The sequence below is a fragment of the Anomaloglossus baeobatrachus genome, chromosome 8, assembly GCF_048569485.1.
Source record: "Anomaloglossus baeobatrachus isolate aAnoBae1 chromosome 8, aAnoBae1.hap1, whole genome shotgun sequence".
Taxonomy (NCBI): domain Eukaryota; kingdom Metazoa; phylum Chordata; class Amphibia; order Anura; family Aromobatidae; genus Anomaloglossus; species Anomaloglossus baeobatrachus.
This window is the reverse complement of record NC_134360.1, coordinates 215779642-215804281: the sequence shown is the minus strand read 5'-3', so window position 1 is coordinate 215804281 and position 24640 is coordinate 215779642. Positions and strand designations below refer to the sequence as shown.

Sequence of the window (24640 nt, the reverse complement as noted above, 5' to 3'; positions counted from 1 at the left end):
GAAGGGAAACTAATATAGCCCTATAAAGGGTAGTGTATCCCTACCTAACAACGGAGGGTATGACACCATAAGTTACCGGGCGCCCCGTTCCACGTCGGCTCTCCCTGATATAGGGATGGGATGGAAAGCCCTATATAGTGGTGCTTGCACAGTACAATATATATGAGTTCCCAAATGGTAATACTCCTCCCTATATTGTTTTTCTTTGATCAAGAAGGTATCGATTTACTGATCTATAACCAGGAATTCCTATTCATACTGGCACTGTACAAGACGTATAGACTTCTATTCCTAATAAATTATCTTTATGCAAGGTAGTGATCCATAACAGTTATTTACAGCCCCATGTGTTACAGGGTGGTATACCCCAAAAGTATATTACAGTCACCTAGAGTCATATCACAAGGGGCTCAGATAATTTCCAGCCATGGCTGTTACTGAACAGGACCCGCTGCCGTCTCCCCTTAGCCTCCTGATGAACCTCTGAAGGGAGAGGAGAAACGCGTTGAGGCCTGAATTCCTGCTTCTCAGGGAAGCAATTAATCGTTTCTCCCCGTTATACTAGATTATATAGAATATGATTGGAGCAACCTTTTCTATTTTGCCATAATTTGCAGGGGTGTTTGTATCCCAATTTTCTTTCAGCTCCTGGGGTATAATGGGGAAATTATCTGAGCCCCTTGTGATATGACTCTAGGTGACTAAAATACTTTTGGGCTATACCACCCTGTAACATATGGGGTTGTAAATAACTCTTATGGATCACTACCTTGCATAAACAAAATTTATTAGGAATAGAAGTCTATACGTCTTGTACAGTGCCAGTATCATGAATAGGAATTCCTGGTTATAGATCAGTAAATTGATACCTTCTTGATGTAAGAAAAACAATATAGGGAGAAGTATTACCATTTGGGAACTCATATATATTGTACTGTGCAAGCACCACTATAGGGCTTTCCATCCCATCCCTATATCAGGGTCAGGGAGAGGGAGAGCCAACGTGGAACGGGGGCGCCCGGTAACTTATGGTGTCATACCCTCTGTTAGGTAGGGATACACTACCCTTATAGGGCTATACTAGTTTCCCTTCCCTTTCCTAAAGTGAGTGTGTATATAAAACTCCTTGGTTATTTACAAGGATAACGTGATCCACTCTCATTTATATGTTTGTGTGTCTTTGTGGGTACATTTTAGTGAATATTAATAAAAATTGCACATTTTGAAATAGGGTTGAGATTACATGTCAATAAAAAAAAAAAATTAAAATGAGAATAAAAACATTGTAGAATGGCAGCTAGAGGGCGCTCTCTTTACTGGCCAGGGCTTGTGCTCTGCGCTTTGCCAAGCGGGATTTGGAGGGAGGGGAGAGCCGCATGGAGCAAATCTTCTGGATGAAGCTCTCATTCTCTTCGCTCAGGTCACTGTCATGCTGAGAAAGCTGACGATTTACTGCAATGGCTTCTGCTGCAAACAGGGTCAAGTCCTTCGTGCTGCTGTTCCTGTACGATAAGAATATATAAAGGTACGACAGTTACAAATCCCCCTGGGACGCTACGCTAGCTCGCTAACACATCCGCCAATCACACAACTTCATGCCACATCTCGGGAAGTGTTCTGGAGATCAGATGCAATTTACACCTCAGCCAGATACAACCTATATTCTAGTAAGGATCTTAAAATGCACAAATCTGATGCAAGACATGCAATTCTTGGGGGCAATTTAAGACAGAATTTTGGCATGTTTGTTAAGTAACCCTTCACCCATTGTGATTAAAAGTGCCTGGAAGAAGCCCATGAAAGTACATGTGATGTACAGGTCCCCAGGGTCTGCACATGGAGCTACTTACTTCTGAAGGACTAGCGGCGTCGGCAGTCCTCTCTCTGGAGCACCCTTAAAAAACACAAAACACAATCTAAATTAAGTCTTCCAATGTGCTTGGGTCAGAGCGGCTCCGGCAGGTTGTGGAGGGTATGGGAGGACACATTACTTACCCCTTGGACCCAAGGGTGCTGAAGAACTTGGGCAGCACTGAGGCGATTTTTGGCATCACGTACCAGCAGATTGGAAATCAAGTCCTTGGCCTGGTTGGAGATGTGAGCCCAGTCTTTATCGGGAAACTCATATTTTCCTTCTTGAATACTTTCAAACAACTTGTTCTAGAAAGTAAATGTGACGCTAGTAAAGATAGTGTGTGTTCACAGAATGGACTGCCCGATACTGCAGCCCTGGGGTGGTTACCTGGCAAACCCTGCAGACTTCTCCTCGGTCCCAGCCGCAGTCAGTCCCACAATGCCCCACGAAGGGAGGGTAGCCGCTCAGCATTATGTACAGGATGACACCCAGGCTCCACAGATCACAGCGCTTATCATAAAACGTGGCTTCGTCTGTGAAGACTTCCACCACCTCCGGGGCCATGTACTCCGCAGAGCCACACTGATAAAAGATGGCAAGTTTTAGGCAACTGCAGCACCCAAGCAGCTCATCCCTAGAGGTTACCCAATCAACTGCAGAAAAAGTGGGGGGCAGCTGCTCCAAACCAAGGGGGACAGTGACCCTGTAATGTGAAGCAGTTGCTCCAACCCCAAGGAGCAGTGATCCTGTAGTGTGGGCCAGTCACTCCACCCTGGGGGGCAGCTGCTCCAGCCCTGGGGTACAGTGGGACAGTAGCAAGGGAAGGGGGAGTTTCTCGGACCTGACAGTAAATGGATGCTGCCTATGGTATGAATGTACCAGACACCCTGTATGATTTCAGTTACATATGTTTGACAATGTAACCTTTTAAAAAGTATCTTTCAGCCATTATGTGCAGACAGAGTCCATTTAAAAGGTGCCGGAGACTAGTTGGGGCAGCCGAGTACCCCAGAAGTGTCTCCCCTCCTGTCCCCGAAATGACGAGTCTCACTGTGATCGTATATAATATATCTATATCTATCTCGATATATCAGTCACTGGCAGCCGATGGGGAGAAGCCACCAGGGCGTGACAGTCCCACTAGTGTGCTGGTCCCACTAGCATATATAGAGAAGATAGAGAAACCACGTGCCGGTCCCTCGAGTATGTATATATAGGGAGAGACCACGTGCTGATCCCACTAGTATACAGACACATCCCTCACACTTTATATGAGGAGTCCACACACTACAGATAAAAAAAAAAAAAATAAGATAAATAATCCTACCATTTTAACAAGACAGAAACCTGGCAAGAAGAATCATTTCAGAACTTTTTCCCCTTTAATGTCGCCAATAATCTGTACAAATCCATTGAAAGAAAATCTATTTGTAGGGGGAAAATATAATAAAAATATAAACGCTGTGATTGTATAAATCAGCACACCCTTACAGCAATATTGGTGAATTTCTGGCACGTTCAGTCTTTTTGGGTCGAGGTCTATGAGATCCCGAGAGGATGATCTTTGCTCCAAATCTGTCATATTGCAGGCTGTCTCAATGTACAGCGCCCTCTGCAGGTTACTTGAACTCTGGTTGTTGCAGAACTTCCATCTTCTTTTACCTATTTGGAGGTCACTCAGCGTCGTCGTCATACTGAAGGGTGACATTCATCTTGACCTTTCTAGCAGAGGCCTGAAGGGTCACTTGCAGAGTCGACTAGTTTGTTCAATTCAGATTTCCCTCTCCCTTAACTAAAACCTCATTTCCAGCTGCTGAAAATTAGCGCCAAAAGCACAATGCTCTCCCCCAGGCCTCACTGTGGGATGGTGATCCTCTGGGGAGTCGAGTTGTTGGCTTTCCATCAAACACTCCATTTATAATTACAGCCCACAAGTTCCACCTTGGTCCGAGACCGAACACGTTTCGCTTATGCTTTATTTGTTTATCCGTCAGTATTTGAGGAACATCTAGTTTCACTGTTGTGCTACATTTGAACCCTCCTTGATGACATCTTCAGTGTCCATGGTATATGTAATGCCTCAGAAATGTTTTGGTACCTTCTCACGACTGATAACTTTCCACATAGACCTTTTGCTGTGTTGTCAGCTGTGTACAGATCATAAAATGAGTGTAAAATCCTCCTTGAGCAGCGATACAGAGTATAATCAGAATGGCTGTATGAGTGCGGCCGAGCACAGACAACAGTGTAACATGGTGGTAAATATGATTGGGGAGTCTAAGCACAACAGCCCCAATTATAAAAGGATGCGCAAACTTATGCAACCACAGTCTTCATTTCCCCCCTCAAATGGTTTTAGTTTCTTCTCTTTCAATGCAGGAAAGGAGAAACGGGGTTAATGCTGCGCTGCTGCCGAAGTAATAGGCTGTTGATTTAATCAATTATTTATTTTACAGGTCTATGCATTTCAGAGATCAGAGCCTCCATCAGGACAAAGGACATATCAACAATGTCCTGATGGAGGCTCTGATCTCTGAAACGTGTAGACCTGTAAAGTAAAGAATTGATTAAATCAACAGCCTATTAGTTAGGCAGCAGCGCGACATTAACCCAATTTCTCCTCTCCAACATTAAAGTTTAATTCATGAGGGGCAGCAGCAGCCATTACCTCAGGCTTGCATAGGGGTTATGACTTACACAACCTCTTAAGGGGAGTATCTCTTTATGTACATATCCCTATATCTGGTAAGACCCTATTGGCGCTCTATTCCCTTCAGCTTTGTTTCATTTGTTTACAGGAGACATTAAAGAAGAAGAGGAAAAACTGAAATGATTCTGCGCAGTCTGATTAATTTACATGACAAAGCTTGACATTTAATATAGAAATAACAAAAGGGCTGAAAAATCTTCAACCCCCAGATTGTTATTCAGCCGATATAGAACACACAAGAAACAGAAATTGCCGTTCTGTTTGTTTCTTGTGCGAAACCTTCTATCGCTTCACCTCTGATCTATAGACAAAGGCTGTCCTGGCACAAGGCCTACACAAAACCCGTCTGATAAAAACAGTCCATACATTGCTAAATAAAAGAATTTTATCCGATTGTTGTGCCAGCCTCTCTTCAGACGTCAATATTTTGACTGCTTGTCACCAGTAGGACATTGCCCCCACTGGCAGCACGATCTCAGTGCTGCACATGATGTCTGACCAAGTCAAATGGCGGCTGGCACTTACCGGTGTGGTGAGCTCCGGCGTGCTGATCGGCGTGCACGCACTGTTTAATTTCACGCCACTTCCAAGATCGAAATCACAGATTTTCACAGGCGACACCTACAAAAGCCAAGAGAGTATGAGTGATGGCACCTCGTCACATCGGTCAGCCCTCCTCTCCCCCCCGCACCTTGTCTTCACATTCACACAGAATGTTCTCCGGTTTCAGATCACGATGTGCAATCCCTAAAAGACAAAGAAAAAATAAATGTTTTATAAACACAATATTGTGTTTTAGGAAGGCCTAGAAGAAACATTGCAGGGGTTAGTGTTCATTTAGTTTACTCAAGACAAGAAATGATTAGGAAAAAAGAAATAGAAATCCATCACGGGATCCTATCAGGGGGCATTGATCAACTCTAAGGGCGGCATCACACGGTACGATCTATCGAGCGATCGTTCCCGCCCCCGTCGTTTGTGCGTCACGAGTAATTAGTTGCCCATGGCGCACAAAAGTAGTTTACCCCTGTCACATGCACTTACCTCCCGGACGACGTCGCTGTGGGCGGCGAACATCCACTTCCTGAAGGGGGGGGAGGGACATTCGGCGTCACAGCGACATCACACAGCAGCCGGCCAATAGAAGCGGAGGGGTGGAGAGGAGCGGGACGTAAACATCCCGCCCATCTCCTTCATTCCGCATTGCCGGCAGGACGCAGGTAAGCTGTGTGCGTCGTTCCCGGGGTGTCACACGGAGCGATGTGTGCTGCCACGGGAGCGACAAATAACCGGCGCGCAGAAGGAGGACCGACATTTTGAAAATGAACGACATGTCAACGAGCAACGATAAGGTGTTTTTGCTCGTTCACAGTCGTTTGTAGCTGTCACACGCTACGACATCTCTAACGATGCCGGATGTGCGTCACGGAATCCGTGACCCTGACAACATATCGCTCGATATATCGTAGCGTGTGACGCCGCCCTAAGATTATTCTGCACCCGAGGGTGTGAGGGACGGCCACCGGAGCCCAGAGGCGAGGGACGGCCACCGGAGCCCAGAGGCGAGGGACGGCCACCGGAGCCCAGAGGCGAGGGACGGCCACCGGAGCCCAGAGGCGAGGGACGGCCACCGGAGCCCAGAGGCGAGGGACGGCCACCGGAGCCCAGAGGCGAGGGACGGCCACCGGAGCCCAGAGGCGAGGGACGGCCACCGGAGCCCAGAGGCGAGGGACGGCCACCAAAGACTGAGGACGATGTTTCGAAGCACATAGTTTACAGTGGTCTGATGTGTGAAAAGGCTATTAAATAACCACCTATCAGTTCATTTTTACCTCTCGATGGTCGTTTAGTGCTGCCGGTCAGCCCATGTAAACAGACCCTTACTTACAAATACCCTTACTTAAAATATTGGTACAGAACGGTATGTTGAGATACAGAGGTGTGTGACAAGGACGTCACAATCCAATTCTAAATGTCCTTTACAGACAACTTGTTCCCACCTTTTGTGTGAAGGTAGTCCAGGGCTGTGGCGATGTCACGGACCACCATACTGGCTTCCTTCTCATTAAAGTGCTTCCTCCTCTGGATATGAGACAGGATTGAACCTAAGGGAAAAGGCAAAAAAATCTCCCATAATGCTCATCTCAATTAACCCCTTCACTCCGGACGATTTTGCGTTTTCTGATTTTTGCTCCCCCTTCTTCCGAGAGCCATAACTTTTTTTTTTATTTTTCCATCAATCTTGCAATATAAGGGCTTATCTTTTGTGGGACGAGTTGTGCTTTTGAATAAAATCATTAAATTTTACCATATTGTGTATTGAAAAACTGAAAAAAAAATCCAAGTGTAGAAAAAAAGTGTGATGGCCTGATTGTTTTGGGGATATTTTATTCACTGTTAACTATATGGCAAAACTGATGTGTCGCTGTGATGCCTCAGGTCGGTGCGAGTTCGTAGACACCAAACATGTGTAGGTTTACTTTTATCTAAGGGGTAAAAAAACCAAAAATTCAAACACGTCCAAAAAAGTGGTGCGCTTTTGTGGCCATCTACTGTGACCCGTAGCGTTCTCATTTTTCAGGATCTATGGCTCAGTAACAACTTATTTTTTGTGTCTCGGTCTGATGTTTTTAATGGTACCATTTTTGCGCAGATGCTACATTTTGATCGCCTGTTATTGCATTTTGCGCAAAATTTGCAGCAACCAAAAAACTTAATTTTGGCATTTAGAAAGTGTTGGCTGCTACGCCATTTACCGATCAGATTGACTGATTTTATATTTTGATAGCTTGGGCATTTCTGAACGATACCAAATATGTGTATTTTTTTATCCCTTTAATTTTCAATGGGGTGATTTGAACTTTTAGGGTTTTTTTTGTTTGAGTTTTGTTTTATAAAACTTATTTTATTTTACTAGTCCCCCAAGGGGACTATAAGGATCAGCAGTCTGATCACTCATTTCTACTGATCAGAGCAGTATAGCTCAGATCTGCAGAAATGCTGCTCTCCTCTTACTGCCGCTACGCTGGAACTATATCATGATAGCGACAGGAGTTATCACTTGACTCCAAGCTACCATGGCACCCATCATCGATCACGTCACAGGGTCCCGATGGTGGCTGGGAAGTGCACATTTTAAATTGCGCCGTCACATTTTGATAGCGCAAATTATAGGGTTAAGAGGCGCGATTAGAACGCGGATCCACCTGCGAGACACATGTCTACTGTACAAATCAGCAGGCTGTGCAGGAATCACCACCGCCTGACCACAGCAGCCGGCGGCGATTTCCCCTTCATGATTTAGGATCTACCGTTACGTCCTCAGTTGTGAAGGAGTTAAACCCCAGGACGGTAGAGGCTCTAATGTACAGAAGTGTAAAGAGCATGGACACAGGACTGCCATGTTCAACTAGGGCATGGTAGATCCGGGCCCACTAGAGAGCACAGCAATGCCTGTATAGGGAGGCTCCCCGACAACCACAGAACATCACTGGGTAAATTACCTCCACGTAACCTCTCAAACACCAGATAGAAATGAGCGTCATCTTCACAGAACTCGATCAGCTCCAAGATATTCCTGCAAAATAAAAAGACAGTAAGGGCTGTGAACGGGAGGGGACCACGGCGACAGAGGGGGTCTTCCTAGGTGGAAAGTATCGCATGTCTTTATGCCGTGGAGAAATCTTCAGCAAGATCTTACTTGTTGCCTTGACACTGATACAAAGTTTCCACCTCTCGGAAGACGCGGCCACGGCTGTGCCCAGCTTTCTTCTCCACAATCTGCAAAGGGAAGGAATAGTTACAGGCCGCACAACTCACAGCCGCCCCCCAGAAGACGCACAATCACAAGGCCACAATCTGCCTGTGGAAGAGAGCAGGAACAGAGGTTTAATGGTGCTGCACCTTGACGGCATAGTCCTTCCCATTCTGTAGGCTGATGCAGCCCTGCACCTTGGCGTAGGCACCTTCTCCGAGCAGCTCATCCGTCAGTCTGTACAAATCTAGAAAGATACAGGACATCGTCATACAGCGCTCCGCCCTCACACCAAAGCAGCGAGACACAGGACGTCGTCATACAGCGCTCCGCCCTCACACCAAAGCAGCGAGACACAGGACATCGTCATACAGCGCTCCGCCCTCACACCAAAGCAGCGAGACACAGGACGTCGTCATACAGCGAACCGCCCTCACACCAAAGCAGCGAGACACAGGACGTCGTCATACAGCGCTCCGCCCTCACACCAAAGCAGCAAAACACAGGACGTCGTCATACAGCGCTCCGCCCTCACACCAAAGCAGCGAGACACAGGACGTCGTCATACAGCGCTCCGCCCTCACACCAAAGCAGCAAAACACAGGACGTCGTCATACAGCGAACCGCCCTCACACCAAAGCAGCGAGACACAGGACGTCGTCATACACCGCTCCGCCCTCACACCAAAGCAGCGAGACACAGGACGTCGTCATACACCGCTCCGCCCTCACACCAAAGCAGCGAGACACAGGACGTCGTCATACAGCGCTCCGCCCTCACACCAAAGCAGCGAGACACAGGACGTCGTCATACAGCGCTCCGCCCACACACCAAAGCAGCGAGACACAGGACGTCGTCATACAGCGCTCCGCCCTCACACCAAAGCAGCGAGACACAGGACGTCGTCATACAGCGCTCCGCCCTCACACCAAAGCAGCGAGACACAGGACGTCGTCATACACCGCTCCGCCCTCACACCAAAGCAGCGAGATACAGGACGTCGTCATACACCGCTCCGCCCTCACACCAAAGCAGCGAGATACAGGACGTCGTCATACACCGCTCCGCCCTCACACCAAAGCAGCAAAACACAGGACGTCTTCATACTGCGCTCCGCCCTCACACCAAAGCAGCAAGGACAACGACTCCCTCCCAGAACACGCTGTCTTCTACCATTTCGATGTATAACCGCCATGTCAACCCTGAACCTCAAAGTGTTAACGCCGCGCATCAGCCAGATGAAGATGTAGAGTTGTTGATAAATTAATATCTTTTTTATTTCATAGGTCTACATGTTTCGAGGTTGAAACCTCTTCCTCAGGACCAGAATATCAACAAAGATGCTTTGTTGATGTTCTGGTCCCGAGGAAGAGGTTTCAACCTCGAAACGCGTAGAACTATGAAATGAAATAAAAAAAAAAAAAAAAAAAAAAAAAAAGATTAATTTATCAACAACTCTACATCTTCATTTGGCTGATGCGCTGCATTAACCCCTTCTCTTCTCCTGTTTGAATACTCATCCACGTGGGGCTGCGGCAGACGCCATTATCTGCTGCTTGGCAGTGGTTGTGACTTTAGGTGAGTGTATATTTTTATATATTACTCCTGTTATTTGGTAATACCCCATTCAGCACTTCTTTGTTCTAGTCTTAACCCTGAACCCCAGCAAGAATGTGAACAAACGGCAGCATGAACCAGAGCTCCTGCAATATGGAGAGCCGAGCACAGCATCAATACACAGCCGACACGTCAGAGCACCCTCCGTCAGACGAGAAAGGCAGCCCTATACAGATAACGACACTGAAAACAGAGTGCAGCTCTGGAGTACAATACAGGAGCTAACTTCAGATCAGTGATGTAATGTATGTGCACAGTGACTGCACCAGCAGAAAAGTGAGTGCAGCTCAGCTGACACATGACAATCCCATTTTGGGGAGGGGGGGGGGGGGTTGGATGTAGCCTTGACGAGGCTGAGAAAGGTCCCTCAGAGAAGATGTCTGAGCTCATTATGTGCGGTGAGCTAAGGCAGAACAGCGAAGCACAGACCTGTAAAGCTCCCGGTGAAGGTCTCCGCTGCCCGCACTCGTTTCTTCTTTTTTTTCCGCTTCCCAGCACCATCTATTGGGATGTGCTGACTGCTGACCATCTCTGTAAACGGGAAAACGCCGGATGAGAGGGAAAAGCGAAGGACAAAGCTCCCAGAGTGACATCGGCGAAAAGGTTCCTTCTCACAGACACCCCCCCCAGGGTCGTCACAGCTCCCCACCCCTGAGGAACAGGAGGCAGCGGCCATGAAGACAGCCCTCTCCGAAACAGGAAGCGGCCGCAGAGCCAACCCTCCCCCGGGCACAGTAAAAGGCCGCAGAGCCGGCCCTCCACCCCCCCAACACGGGCACAGGAGGCCGCGGAGCCGGCCCTCCACCCCCCCCCAACACGGGCACAGGAGGCCGGGGAGCCGGCCCTCCACCCCCCCCAACACGGGCACAGGAGGCCGGGGAGCCGGCCCTCCACCCCCCCCAACACGGGCACAGGAGGCCGGGGAGCCGGCCCTCCACCCCCCCCCAACACGGGCACAGGAGGCCGGGGAGCCGGCCCTCCACCCCCCCCAACACGGGCACAGGAGGCTGCGGAGCCGGCCCTCCACCCCCCCCAACACGGGCACAGGAGGCTGCGGAGCCGGCCCTCCACCCCCCCCAACACGGGCACAGGAGGCTGCGGAGCCGGCCCTCCACCCCCCCAACACGGGCACAGGAGGCTGCGGAGCCGGCCCTCCACCCCCCCAACACGGGCACAGGAGGCTGCGGAGCCGGCCCTCCACCCCCCCAACACGGGCACAGGAGGCTGCGGAGCCGGCCCTCCACCCCCCCCAACACGGGCACAGGAGGCTGCGGAGCCGGCCCTCCACCCCCCCCAACACGGGCACAGGAGGCTGCGGAGCCGGCCCTCCACCCCCCCCCCAACACGGGCACAGGAGGCTGCGGAGCCGGCCCTCCACCCCCCCCCCAACACGGGCACAGGAGGCTGCGGAGCCGGCCCTCCACCCCCCCCCCCCAACACGGGCACAGGAGGCTGCGGAGCCGACCTCCACCCCCCCCAACACGGGCACAGGAGGCTGCGGAGCCGGCCCTCCACCCCCCCCAACACGGGCACAGGAGGCCGCGGAGCCGACCTCCACCCCCCCCCAACACGGGCACAGGAGGCCGCGGAGCCGGCCCTCCACCCCCCCCCAACACGGGCACAGGAGGCTGCGGAGCCGACCTCCACCCCCCCCAACACGGGCACAGGAGGCTGCGGAGCCGGCCCTCCACCCCCCCCCAACACGGGCACAGGAGGCCGCGGAGCCGACCCTCCACCCCCCCCAACACGGGCACAGGAGGCTGCGGAGCCGACCCTCCACCCCCCCCAACACGGGCACAGGAGGCTGCGGAGCCGACCCTCCACCCCCCCCAACACGGGCACAGGAGGCTGCGGAGCCGGCCCTCCACCCCCCCAACACGGGCACAGGAGGCTGCGGAGCCGACCCTCCAGCCCCCCACCGCGGACACAGGAGGCTGCGGAGCCGGCCCTCCACCCCCCCAACCCGGACACAGGAGGCCACGGAGCCGCCCCTCCACCCCCGCAACTTGGGGACAGGAGGCCGCTGGTAGAACTCCGCACTGCGGTCTCTCACCTGCGGGCATTCCCTTTCCGTCCGGCCAAGTGGGTCCCGAGAAGATTCCAGGAAACAGCAGTAAACCATTCTCCCGCCCACTACTATACTTTTCACTCATTGGCCATTATTTTACTTTTCCCGCCCATTTCACATTTTCGCTCCTCCCAGTGCTGCGATTGGCGCCTGTATTGCTCGCCCCTTAGATGATTGGCCAATGGCCACGCATAACGTATTGGCGACTTATAGCGTCATCGATTGTCTCCAGCCATGTCAGTACCGGTACTACCGGAGAGAATAACGAACGCAGCAAAGAAGGAAGGAAGTGCCGCAGCTGTCACCTGCCGGTGGCTCCCACGGGACGGAAAATGGCGGGACGGTTACAAAATGGCGTCCACTTTTATAGCTAAGTTAGAGCAGATCGATTTCAGTAGGTTTTCAATACTTTTCTCAGTAAACGTCACTATGAGAGAAAGACAGTGCATTCCTCGAGCGATGTCCGGTAATACATGCGCCCCCCAGAGATGATATTGGGTAATACTTGCGCCCCCAGAGGTGATGTCCGGTAATACATGCGCCCCCCAGAGGTGATGTCCGGTAATACATTTAACCCCTTCAGCCCCCAGCCTTTTTTCACCTTAAAGACCCGGCCATTTTTTACATTTTTGACCAGTGTCACTTTGACAGGTTATAACTCTGGAACACTTCAACGGATCCTGGCGATTCTGAGATTGTTTTTTCGTGACATATTGTACTTCATGTCAGTGGTAAATTTAGGCCGATATGTTTTGCGTTTATTTGTGAAAATTTCGGAAATTTAGCGAAAATTTTGAAAATTTTGCAATTTTCAAAATTTGAAATTTTATGCCCATAAATCTGAGAGAAATGTCACACAAAAAAGTTACTAAATAACATTTCCCACATGTCTGCTTTACACCAGCGCAATTTTTGGAAAAAAAAAAAATTCCGTTAGGAAGTTAGAAGGGTTCAAAGTTTATCACCAATTTCTCATTTTTCCAACAAAATTTACAAAAAAAAATTTTTTAGGTACCACATCACATTTGGAGTGATTTGAGAAACCTAGGCGAAAGAAAATACCCAAAAGTGACCCCATTCTAAAATCTGCACCCCTCACTCTGCTCAAAACCACATCCAAGAAGTTTATTAACCCTTTAGGAGTTTCACAGCAACCAAAGCAATGTAGACGAAAAAATGAAAATTTTACTTTTTTAACACAAAAATGTTACTTTAGCCATAAAAATTAGTATTTTCACAAGGGTATCAGGAAAAATGCATCATAAAATGTATTGTGCATTTTCTCCTGAGTACGCAGATACCCCATATGTGGTGGAAATCAAATGTTTGGGCACATGGCAGGACTCGGAAGGCAAGGAGCGCCATTTGAATTTTTGAGTGCAAAATTAGCTGCACTCATTAGCGGACGCCATGTCGGGTTTGAAGACCCCCTGAGGTGCCTAAACAATGGAGCTCCCCCACAAATGACCCCATTTTGGAAACTAGAGCCCTCAAATATTTTTTCTAGATGTTTGATGTGCACTTTGAACCCCTGGGGGCTTCACAGAAGTTTATAACGTTGAGCCGTGAAAAGAAAAAAAATTTTTTTTACCACAAAACTGTTGCTTCAACCAGGTAGCTTTTTTTTATCACAAGGGTATCAGGAAAAAATGCACCATAAAATTTATGGTGCATTTTCTCCTGAGTACGCAGATACCCTATATGTGGTGGAAATCAAATGTTTGGGCGCACGGCAGGACTCGGAAGGCAAGGAGCGCCATTTCACAGCAAAATTGGTTGGAATTATTAGCGGACGCCATGTTTCATTTGGAGACCCCCCTGAAGTGCCTAAACAATGGAGCTCCCCCACAATTGACCCCATTTTGGAAACTAGACCCCTCATGGAATTTATCTAGCTGTTTAGTGAGCACTTTGAACCCCTGGAGGCTTCTCAAACGTTTGTAATGTTCAGCCGTGAAAATATTTTATTCTTTTTTTTACCACAAAATTGTTTTTTCAAACAGGTAGCTTTTTTTTCCACAAGGGTATCAGGAAAAAATGCACCATAAAATGTATTGTGCAATTTCTCCTGAGTACACAGGTACCTCATATGTGGTGGAAATCAATTGTTTGGGCGTACGGCGGGGCTCAGAAGAGAAGGAGCGCCATTTCACAGTAAAATTGATTGGAATTATTAGCAGACGCCATGTTTCATTTGGAGACCCCCCTGAGGTGCCTAAACAATGGAGCCCCCCCACATGTGATCCCATTTTGGAAACTAGCCCCCCCCCCCCATACAAAAAAAATTAGTTTGGCGAAATAAAAAATACAGACATCAGTAAAAAAAAAAAAAAAAAAAAGAGCGCCTGCCACTAAGACCAGTGCCAAACGTGAGAGCAATGCACGAGTCTCGTATCGCATCATCCACTGCAGTCTGGAAGCGAGCAACTGCGCTGGATAATGCGATGCGAGAGGGCGGGGCGGCAGATGAGAAAGGGCGCAGCGGATGGAAGATGGGAAAGGGCGCAGCGGATGGAGGAGCGGCAGAGGATGGGGGGGGTGAGATGGGGATACCTACCTTACAGGATGGATCTAGGCAGCAGGATCACAGCAGACAGAAGAGGCAGCAGATGAAGGAGGGTGAAAAGGATGGGAGAGAGCAGGCAGCAGATCAGGGAGGGGGGCAGAGTCTGATGGGAGGGGGGAGGCAGCACATGGAGTGGAGGCAGCACATGGAGGGAGGGGGGAGGCAGCACATGGGGGGGGAGGCAGCACATGGGGGGGGAGGCAGCACATGGGGGGGAGGCAGCACATGGGGGGGAGGCAGCACATGGGGGGGAGGCAGCACATGGGGGGAGGCAGCACATGGGGGGGGAGGCAGCACATGGGGGGGGAGGCAGCACATGGGGGGGGAGGCAGCACATGGGGGGGGAGGCAGCACATGGGGGGAGGCAGCACATGGAGGGGGGGGGAAGGCAGCACATGGAGGGGGGGAAGGCAGCACATGGAGGGGGGGAAGGCAGCACATGGAGGGGGGAAGGCAGCACATGGAGGGGGGGAGGAAAGGGGGGGAGGGAAGGCAGCACATGGAGGGGGGGAGCCGATTAGGTGCAGTGGCAGCCGATGGAGGCGGCGGCCGATCGGGTGCAGCGGCGGCTGAAAAAGGTGGGTGCGACTGAAAGGGGACGGTGGCGGCAGGGACAGCGGCGTGTAAAGCGGCGTGGCGGCCAGGGACAGCGGCGTGGCGGGCAGCAGCGGTGGATCGGCGGGCAGGGACAGCGGCGGGAACAGCGGCGTGGCGGGCAGGGACAGCGGCGGGAACAGCGGCGTGGCGGGCAGCAGCGGTGGATCGGCGGGCACGGACAGCGGCGTGTAAAGCGGCGTGGCGGGCAGGGACAGCAGCGGTGGATCGGCGGGGAGCGGCGGTGGATCTCGGCGGGGAGCGGCGGTGGATCTCGGCGGGGAGCGGCGGTGGATCTCGGCGGGGAGCGGCGGTGGATCTCGGCGCGGGGAGCGGCGGTGGATCTCGGCGGGGAGCGGCGGTGAATCTCGGCGGGGAGCGGCGGTGGATCTCGGCGGGGAGCGGCGGTGGATCTCGGCGGGGAGCGGCGGTGGATCTCGGCGGGGAGCGGCGGTGGATCTCGGCGGGGAGCGGCGGTGGATCGCGGCGGGGGATCTCGGCGGGGAGCGGCGGGGGATCTCGGCGGGGAGCGGCGGGGGATCTCGGCGGGGAGCAGCGGTGGATCGGGGGGGGGGGGTGCTATAACTTACCGATGGGCACCTGCAGCGACCGCTCTCATCAGCTTTCACGGACGGAGTGAAGCTGAGGGTCGCGGTCACATACAGGTCACCGGCACAAGATCCACAGTGATTGGGAGAGATCGGTCACAAGGCCGGTCTCTCCAATCAGAGCTGGGGGCGGGTGAAACAAAGTTCACCCAGCTCCAGCCAGTCATCAGTGCTACAGCAGCACTGATTATGGCTGGATTGCAATGTGTTAGCCATTTTCAATGGCTGACACATTACAGTGACTGTAATTGGCTGAGCGGCGTTCGTCAGCCAATCACAGCCTCTGTAGGTTCGGGGAGGAGGCACCACCCCTCCTGAGGTCAGGCAGAGGTCCCCTCCTTCCCGAATCCACCGTTTAGGTAAACAAATTTCACTCCCCGGGGCTCCGGGACCGCGATTTCGCCAGGACGTACTGAGTACGTCATGGGTCGTTTAGCACCATGTGACCATGACGTACTCAGTACGTCCAAGGTCGTTAAGGGGTTAATACATGCGCCCCCAGAGGTGATATCGGGTAATACATGCGCCCCCAGAGGTGATATCGGGTAATACATGCGCCCCCCAGAGGTGATATCGGGTAATACATGCGCCCCCCAGAGGTGATGTCCGGTAATACATTTAATACATGCGCCCCCAGAGGTGATGTCAGGTAATACATGCGCCCCTAGACGTGCTATCGGGTAATACATGTGCCCCCAGAGGTGATATCGGGTAATACATGCGCCCTCAGAGGTGATGTCAGGTAATACATGTGATACATGCGTTCCTAGAGGTGGTCAGGTATTAGTGCATGCCCTCATCATCTCCCGCCTCGACTACTGCAACCTCCTGCTCTCTGGCCTCCCTTCCAATACTCTTGCACCCCTCCAATCTATCCCAAACTCTGCGGCCCGCTTAATCCACCTCTCCCCTCGCTATTCCCCAGCCTCTCCACTCTGCCAATCCCTTCACTGGCTTCCCATCGCCCAACAACTCCAGTTCAAAACATTAACCATGACATACAAAGCCATCCACAACCTGTCTCCCCCCTACATCTGTGACCTAGTTTCCCGATACCTACCTGCACGCAACCTCAGATCCTCACAAGATCTCCTTCTCTACTCCTCTCTTATCTCCTCTTCCCATAATCGCGTACAAGATTTCTCCCGTGCCTACCCCATACTCTGGAACGCTCTACCACAGCATATCAGACTCAAGACCCAACTCTTCCAACAAGCCTACAACCTACAATAACCCTCAGTCCAGCACACCACTGCTCAACCAGCTCTGTCCTCACCTATTGTACCATCACCCATTCCCTGTAGACTGTGAGCCCTCGCGGGCAGGGTCCTCTCTCCTCCTATACCAGTCTGTTTTGTACTGTTAATGATTGTTATACGTATACCCTCTTTCACTGAAAAGCGCCATGGAATAAATGGTGCTATAATAATAAATAATAATAATACATGTAATACATGCGCCCCCAGAGGTGATGTCAGGTAATACATGCGCCCCCAGAGGTGATGTCAGGTAATACATGCGCCCCCAGAGGTGATGTCAGGTAATACATGCACCCCCATAGGTGATTTCAGGTAATACATGCGCCCCCAGAGGTGATGTCAGGTAATACATGCACCCCCAGAGGTGATGTCAGGTAATACATGCGCCCCCAGAGGTGATGTCTGGTAATACATGCACCCCCATAGGTGATTTCAGGTAATACATGCGCCCACAGAGGTGATGTCAGGTAATACATGCACCCCCAGAGGTGATGTCACGTAATACATGCGCCCCCAGAGGTGATGTCTGGTAATACAAGCGCCCCCAGAGGTGATGTCACGTAATACATGCGCCCCCAGAGGTGATGTCACGTAATACATGCGCCCCCAGAGGTGATGTCACGTAATACATGCGCCCCCAGAGGTGATGTCTGGTAATACATGCGCCCCCACAAGTGATGTCTGGTAATACATGCGCCCACAGAGGTGATTTCAGGTAATACATGCACCCCCAGAGGTGATGTCACGTAATACATGCGCCCCCAGAGGTGATGTCTGGTAATACAAGCGCCCCCAGAGGTGATGTCTGGTAATACATGCGCCCCCACAGGTGATGTCTGGTAATACATGCGCCCACAGAGGTGATTTCAGGTAATACATGCACCCCCAGAGGTGATGTCACGTAATACATGCGCCCCCAGAGGTGATGTCTGGTAATACAAGCGCCCCCAGAGGTGATGTCACGTAATACATGCGCCCCCAGAGGTGATGTCACGTAATACATGCGCCCCCAGAGGTGATGTCACGTAATACATGCGCCCCCAGAGGTGATGTCTGGTAATACACGCGCCCCCACAGGTGATGTCTGGTAATACATGCGCCCCCACAGGTGATGTCACGTAATACATGCGCCCCCAGAGGTGATGTCACGTAATACATGCGCCCCCAGAGGTGATGTCTGGTAATACAAGCGCCCCCAGAGGTGATGTCTGGTAATACAAGCGCCCCCAGAGGTGATGTCAGGTAATACATGCGCCCCCAGAGGTGATGTCTGGTAATACATGCGCCCCCACAGGTGATGTCAGGTAATACATGCGTTCCCAGAGGTGATAAAAAATTGTTTAAAAGAAAAAAAAAAAGAGAGTCCTCGGTGGTTAATACCTTTTAATGGCTAATTGAAAAGATGGTAATAGCAAGCTTTCGAGACTACTCAGGTCTCTTCATCAGGCTCAGTATAACACAAAAGAGTCACATATTTATCTACAACAGGACAAAGAATGGAAAAGTAAAAAGATTATGTGAAGCAGAACTATCACTATGGCAAGAGGACAAACTTGTGGCCATAAATATTGCTGCAGTTCATAGATAAGGAGTGGAAAAGTTTTATTGTCCTCTGATAAGGGTCTGGTCCAGGCTGTGATGCCCCCGGATGGTCTGAGGAGCACATTTCTTAATTGATGTAAAAAGACATGAATCCATGTGACACATTCATTCCTGCTCTGAATGTGTCAAAGGTCATCATACGTTTGTACTCCCATAGTCTCCTATCTCTCTGGGACTTGATATTTCCTTTCAATGCCAGCAATTTCATGTCCATGATGCTGTGGTCGGGGTTGCAAAAATGTTTGGCCACAGGTAGATCCATCCTTTTTTCTCTAATTGTGTGGCGGTGAGAATTCATCCTTGTCCTGAGCTGTTGTCCTGTCTCCCCTACATACAGACCCCCAGTTGGACATTTGGTACATATAATTAAGTACACCACATTAGTTGTGGTGCAGCTGACGGTACCTGGGATCTTGTAGTCCTGATGTGATCTGGGAATCTTTATCTTGTCCGTTGTCAATATAAATGGACAGGTCTTACATTTTTTCTGGTTGCAGGTAATTGTTCTTGTTGTTGTTGGAGAGGACAGGGAGCTTCTGACAATGATGCTTCTTAGATTCGGGGGCTGCCTTAAACACAGAAGTGGGGGGTCTGGAAAAATAGATTTTAATCGGTGATCTTTTTGCAGTAATGGTTGTAGTTTCCGTACAGCTCATCTTAACACCTCCAGATGTGGATTGTAGGTGACTACAAGAGGGACCCGGTTGTTTTCTTCTTTAGTTGTATAATGTAGGAGATGGTTTCTTGATATTCTGGTGGCTCTTGTAATCTGGTTTTAAATTGTTCTTGGGTGGTAGCCTTGATTCAAAAAGGTCTTTCTGATGCCCTCAAGGTGATTGTCTCTATCTGTAGTGTTGGAACATATCCGATTGTACCTGATGGCCTGACTGTACACTATAGAGTTTTTTCTGTGTTTTGGATGAAAACTGTCCCATTTCAGGTATGTTGGACGGTCAATTGGCTTCATGTACAGGGATGTCTCTACTTCATTGTTCCTTAGTTTAATAATGGTGTCCAAAAAGTTGATTTCAGTGCAGAGTAGTTGAGTGTTAGGTTGATGGTGATGTCAGGTAGTACATGCGCGCCCCCATCCAAGGTGATGTCAGGTAATCCATGCGTTCCCCCAAGGTGATGTCAGGTAATCCATGCGCCCCCCACCCAAGGTGATGTCAGGTAATCTGTCCTCCCCACAGAGGTAATGCCAGGTAATCCGTGCTCCCCACAGAGGTGATGTCGGATAATATGTGTGCCCCCCCAAGGGGTTTGTCTGGTAATGCGTGCGCCCCTTCCCTCGAGGTGATTGTCGGGTAATGCGTGCATCCCCCTCCCCCGAGGTGCTTGTCAGGTAATCTGTGCTCCCCACAGAGGTGATGTCGGATAATATGTGTGCCCCCCCAAGGGGTTTGTCTGGTAATGCGTGCGCCCCTTCCCTCGAGGTGATTGTCGGGTAATGCGTGCATCCCCCTCCCCCGAGGTGCTTGTCAGGTAATCCGTGCTCCCACTGAGGTGATATTGGATAATCCATGCGCTCCCCAGAGATGATATTTCGTAACTTGCTCTCCTCAGTTTTTTCCCACGCTCTTGCCCTGATGTCACCTTTGGGAGCATGCTGTGAGATTTTCCCACGCTCTTGCCCTGATGTTACCTTTGGAAGCATGCACTGTGAGTTTTTTCCCATTCTCTTGCCCTGATGTCACCTTTTGGGGGCATGCGCTGTGAGATTTTCCCACGCTCTTGCCCTGATGTTACCTTTGGGAGCATGCTGTGAGATTTTCCTACGCTCTTGCCCTGATGTTGCCTTTGGGAGCATGCTGTGAGTGTTTTTCTCCACACTTTTACACTTGTTACCTTTGGGAGCATGCTGTGAGATTTTCCCACGCTCTTGCCCTGATGCTACCTTTGGAAGCATGTGCTGTGAGTGTTTTTCTCCACACTTTTACACTTTTGTTACCTTTGGGAGCATGCTCTGTGAGATTTTCTCATGCTCTTGCCCTGATGTTACCTTTGGGAGCATGTGCTATAAGTTGTTTTTTTTTTTCGCACTCTTGCCCTAATGTTACCTTTTGGAGCATGCGCGGTGTCTTTTTTTCCCACACTTTTACCCTGCTGTTACTTTTGGGAGCATGCGCTCTGAATTTTTTCCCACACCTTTGCCCTCTTATTACCTATTGAGCATGAGCTGAGTTTTTTCCCACACCTTTGCCCTCTTGATACCTTTGGGAGCATGCGCTGTCAGTTTTTTTTTTCCTATGATCTTGTCCTGATGTTACCTTTGGGAGCATGCGCTGTAAATTTTTGCTACGCTCTTGCCCTGATGTTACCTTTGGGAGCATGCGATGTGAGTTTTTTTCCCATGCTCTTGCCCTGATGTTACCTTTAGGAACATACACTATGAGGTTTTTTCTCACACTCTTACCCTAATGTTACCTTTGGGAGCATGTGCAGTTGATCCAGCCTAACAAATTTTGTTTTGCACAGGCTCCCTTCTCCTATTTCATGGTTTTTCTTTCACGGTTCTACCTTTCCTGCATGTAAAGATTCTTATATTTTAATTTCATTTTTTCCACAATTCACTTTTTACATTGAGTGGAGATAAATATAAAGAAATATATTCTACTCTTCTGTTCACTTGTGTCCCTGTCCTTCACTTACTTTATTATACTGTGGCCCAGATCCTCTTCACCACTTACAATTATGATTTTCTTTCAGATCCACTTATAGTAATATACTTCTCCACAGGCGATGTCCCGGCTCCTCCCCTCAGTGCAGTGAATAATTAAATTAAATTATCATCAGCTCTGGATTTTCAGGGCAGCCGGGAACCCGGGGAACTGTGAGTTCATTCAAAGGCAGCAGCTCTACCACTGAGCTACTGCCTGTATTGAAACCCATGGGAAGATTTTGTTATCTTGACCTCTATACTGCAGGTGAGACACCAGAAGCAGATTATTCAGCTGCAAAGATGGATGGATGGAGGGATGGGTGAATGGAGGGATAGAGGGAGGGATGAATGGATGATAGAGGGATGAATGGAGGGATAGAGGGAGGGATGAATGGATGATAGAGGGATGAATGGAGGGATAGAGGAAGGAATAGAGGGATGGATGGATGATAGAGGGATGAATGGATGATAGAGGGATGGATGGATGATAGAGGGATGGATGGATGATAGAGGGATGGATGGATGATAGAGGGATGGATGGATGATAGAGGGATATATAGATACATGACAGATAATATATAGATACATACATGATAGATAGAATCATAGATAGATAGAATCCTAAATAGATAGATAGATAGAATCCTAGATAGATAGATAGAATCCTAGATAGATAGATAGAATCCTAGATAGATAGATAGAATCCTAGATAGATAGATAGAATCATAGATAGATAGATAGATAGAATCATAGATAGATAGAATCCTAGATACCGTATTTTTCGCTTTATAAGACGCACTTTTGTTCCCCCAAATTTTGGGGGAAAGTAGGGGGTGCGTCTTATAATCCGAATATACGGGGGGGAGGGGGGTGTATATATATATATATATATACACACACTACAGAGTCCAGGGGAGGTGCGGGCAGCTCTGGAGCTCTGCTGGGGGACTTGTGAAAGCTGGGAGCAGCAGACTTTGATCTCCTGCACCCGCTCATATAATATGCACAGCTGCTGTCCACCACCATGGTGCTGAAAGTGCACCGCGGCGATAGGCTGGGGCAGCAGTGTATATTATATCTGCCTGCCCCTTCTTTGATTGCACATGCCCCCTCCCCCGTGTTAGCTATGTCCCCTATGCTGCTGCAAACAGTAAAATAATAAACTTTTTACTCACCTCCTCCAGCGTGTCTGCCAGGCCTCCCTCCTGCTGCTGTGATAAGGCACAAGAGATTTCACTCTGCCGTGCCGATCACATGACCGGCCGAGAACCAGGAAATGCAGGAGGCCGGAGATCAACCCCGAGGAGGGGGACACAGACAGGACAATGCTGGAGAAGGTAAGGAAAGTTTATTTTCCTAAAAGCAGCAGCATGGGGCGATATATAACACAGGGAGCTGTGTGCCAGCAATAGTGGGCCATGTGCCAGCAATAGTGGGCGATGTGCCGCTACATGGGGCCGTGTGCCGCCACATGGGGCCATGTGCCAGCAATAGTGGGCTGTGTGCAGCCACATGGGGCCATGTGCCAGCAATAGTGGGCTGTGTGCAGCCACATGGGGCCGTGTGCCGCCACATGGGGCCGTGTGCCGCCACATGGGGCCATGTGCCGCCACATGGGGCCATGTGCCAGCAGTAGTGGGCTGTGTGCCGCCACATGGGGCCGTGTGCCGCCACATGGGGCCGTGTGCCGCCACATGGGGCCGTGTGCCGCCACATGGGGCCGGGTGCCGCCACATGGGGCCATGTGCCAGCAATACTGGGCTGTGTGCAGCCACATGGGGCCGTGTGCCGCCACATGGGGCCATGTGCCAGCAATAGTGGGCTGTGTGCAGCCACATGGGGCCGTGTGCAGCCACATGGGGCCGTGTGCAGCCACATGGGGCCATGTGCCAGCAATAGTGGGCCGTGTGCAGCCACATGAGGCCATGTGCCAGCAATAGTGGGCCATGTGCCGCCACATGGGGCTGTGTGCCGCCACATGGGGCCGTGTGCCGCCACATGGGGCCGTGTGCCGCCACATGGGGCCATGTGCCAGCAATAGTGGGCCGTGTGCAGCCACATGGGGCCGTGTGCAGCCACATGGGGCCGTGTGCAGCCACATGGGGCCGTGTGCAGCCACATGGGGCCGTGTGCAGCCACATGGGGCCGTGTGCCGCCACAGTGGGCCGTGTGCCGCCACAGTGGGCCGTGTGCCGCCACAGTGGGCCGTGTGCCAGCCACAGTGGGCTGTGTGCCAGCCATAGAGGATGTGTGCCAGGCATAGGGGACATGTGGCATCACTGGGTCATATCCAGATTCAGAGGGCTAATTTTAGGATGGGGGGGGCTATGAGGGACATATACCCTATATGATTTGTCAGACGGACACTGGCATAAGACGGACCCCATTTATTAAAAAATTCTCTATTCCTTCACCAAATTTGGGGGTGCGTCTTATAATCAGGTGCGTCTTATAAAGCGAAAAATACGGTAGATAGAGGGATAGATAGAATCATAGATAGATAGATAGATAGAATCATAGATAGATAGAATCCTAGATAGATAGATAGAATCCTAGATAGATAGATATAATCCTAGATAGATAGATAGATAGAATCATAGATAGATAGATAGAATCCTACATAGATAGAGGGATAGATAGAATCATAGATAGATAGATAGATAGAATCATAGATAGATAGAATCCTAGATAGATAGATAGAATCCTAGATAGATAGAGGGATAGAGAGCTAGACAGACAGACAGATAGATAGAATCCTAGATAGATAGATAGATAGAATCCTAGATAGACAGAATCAAATAGAATCATAGATAGATAGAGAGATAGATAGAGTCATAGATAGATAGATAGAGTCATAGATAGATAGATAGAATCATAGATAGATAGATAGAATCCTAGATAGATAGAGGGATTGATAGATAGACAGAGAGACAGACAGATAGATAGAGGGATAGATATAGACAGATAGATAGAGGCATAGATATAGATAGATAGATAGAGGGATAGATATAGACAGACAGAATCATAGATAGATAGATAGAATTATAGATAGAATCATAGATAGATAGAGAGATAGAATCATAGATAGACAGAATCGTAGATAGAATCATAGATAGATAGAATCATAGATAGATAGATAGAATCATAGATAGAGGGATAGATAGACAGACAGATAGATAGAGGGATAGATATAGGTAGATAGATAAATACTGTATCTCAATGTAGGTGAAGGAAAGAGTCAGATTCATTTGTTCCCATAAAACTACTATAAAGAAATGAGGAAAAAAATACAAATACAATTTTTTTCTTTTTATCTTCACCACATTGGATTCAAACCAGCAACAT

The 24640-nt window shown here is 49.9% G+C and overlaps 1 protein-coding gene and 1 long non-coding RNA gene across 2 annotated transcripts in view; one reads left to right on the top strand and one right to left on the bottom strand.

Moving 5' to 3' along the window:
* Positions 1-4949, top strand: part of LOC142248839 (uncharacterized) — a 59845-nt gene extending 54896 nt beyond the window's left edge. The window contains exon 3 of the long non-coding RNA XR_012724950.1: positions 4654-4949. This is a non-coding gene — a long non-coding RNA (uncharacterized LOC142248839). The remainder of the gene's footprint in view (positions 1-4653) is intronic.
* MKNK1 (MAPK interacting serine/threonine kinase 1) lies at positions 1219-12075 on the bottom strand. Its single transcript, XM_075320169.1, has 12 exons — positions 11990-12075; positions 10366-10467; positions 8469-8566; positions 8266-8345; positions 8069-8142; positions 6566-6670; positions 5257-5312; positions 5091-5186; positions 2243-2437; positions 1996-2160; positions 1851-1894; positions 1219-1502 (listed from the first exon to the last, which is right to left on the bottom strand). Exons 1-12 carry the CDS (start codon positions 11997-11999, stop codon positions 1298-1300), a joined length of 1230 nt encoding a protein of 409 aa, XP_075176284.1. The 5' UTR covers positions 12000-12075; the 3' UTR covers positions 1219-1297.
* Between the last annotated feature and the right edge of the window lie 12565 nt (positions 12076-24640).

Excerpts from the sequence above, each read along its gene's own strand:
- MKNK1 (XM_075320169.1), bottom strand. Across the intron at positions 8,567-10,365 it reads CTTCACCGGGAGCTTTACAG|ATTTGTACAGACTGACGGAT; the intron begins GTCTGTGCTTCG and ends GTATCTTTCTAG. Across the intron at positions 6,671-8,068 it reads GTTTGAGAGGTTACGTGGAG|GTTCAATCCTGTCTCATATC; the intron begins GTAATTTACCCA and ends CTTTTCCCTTAG.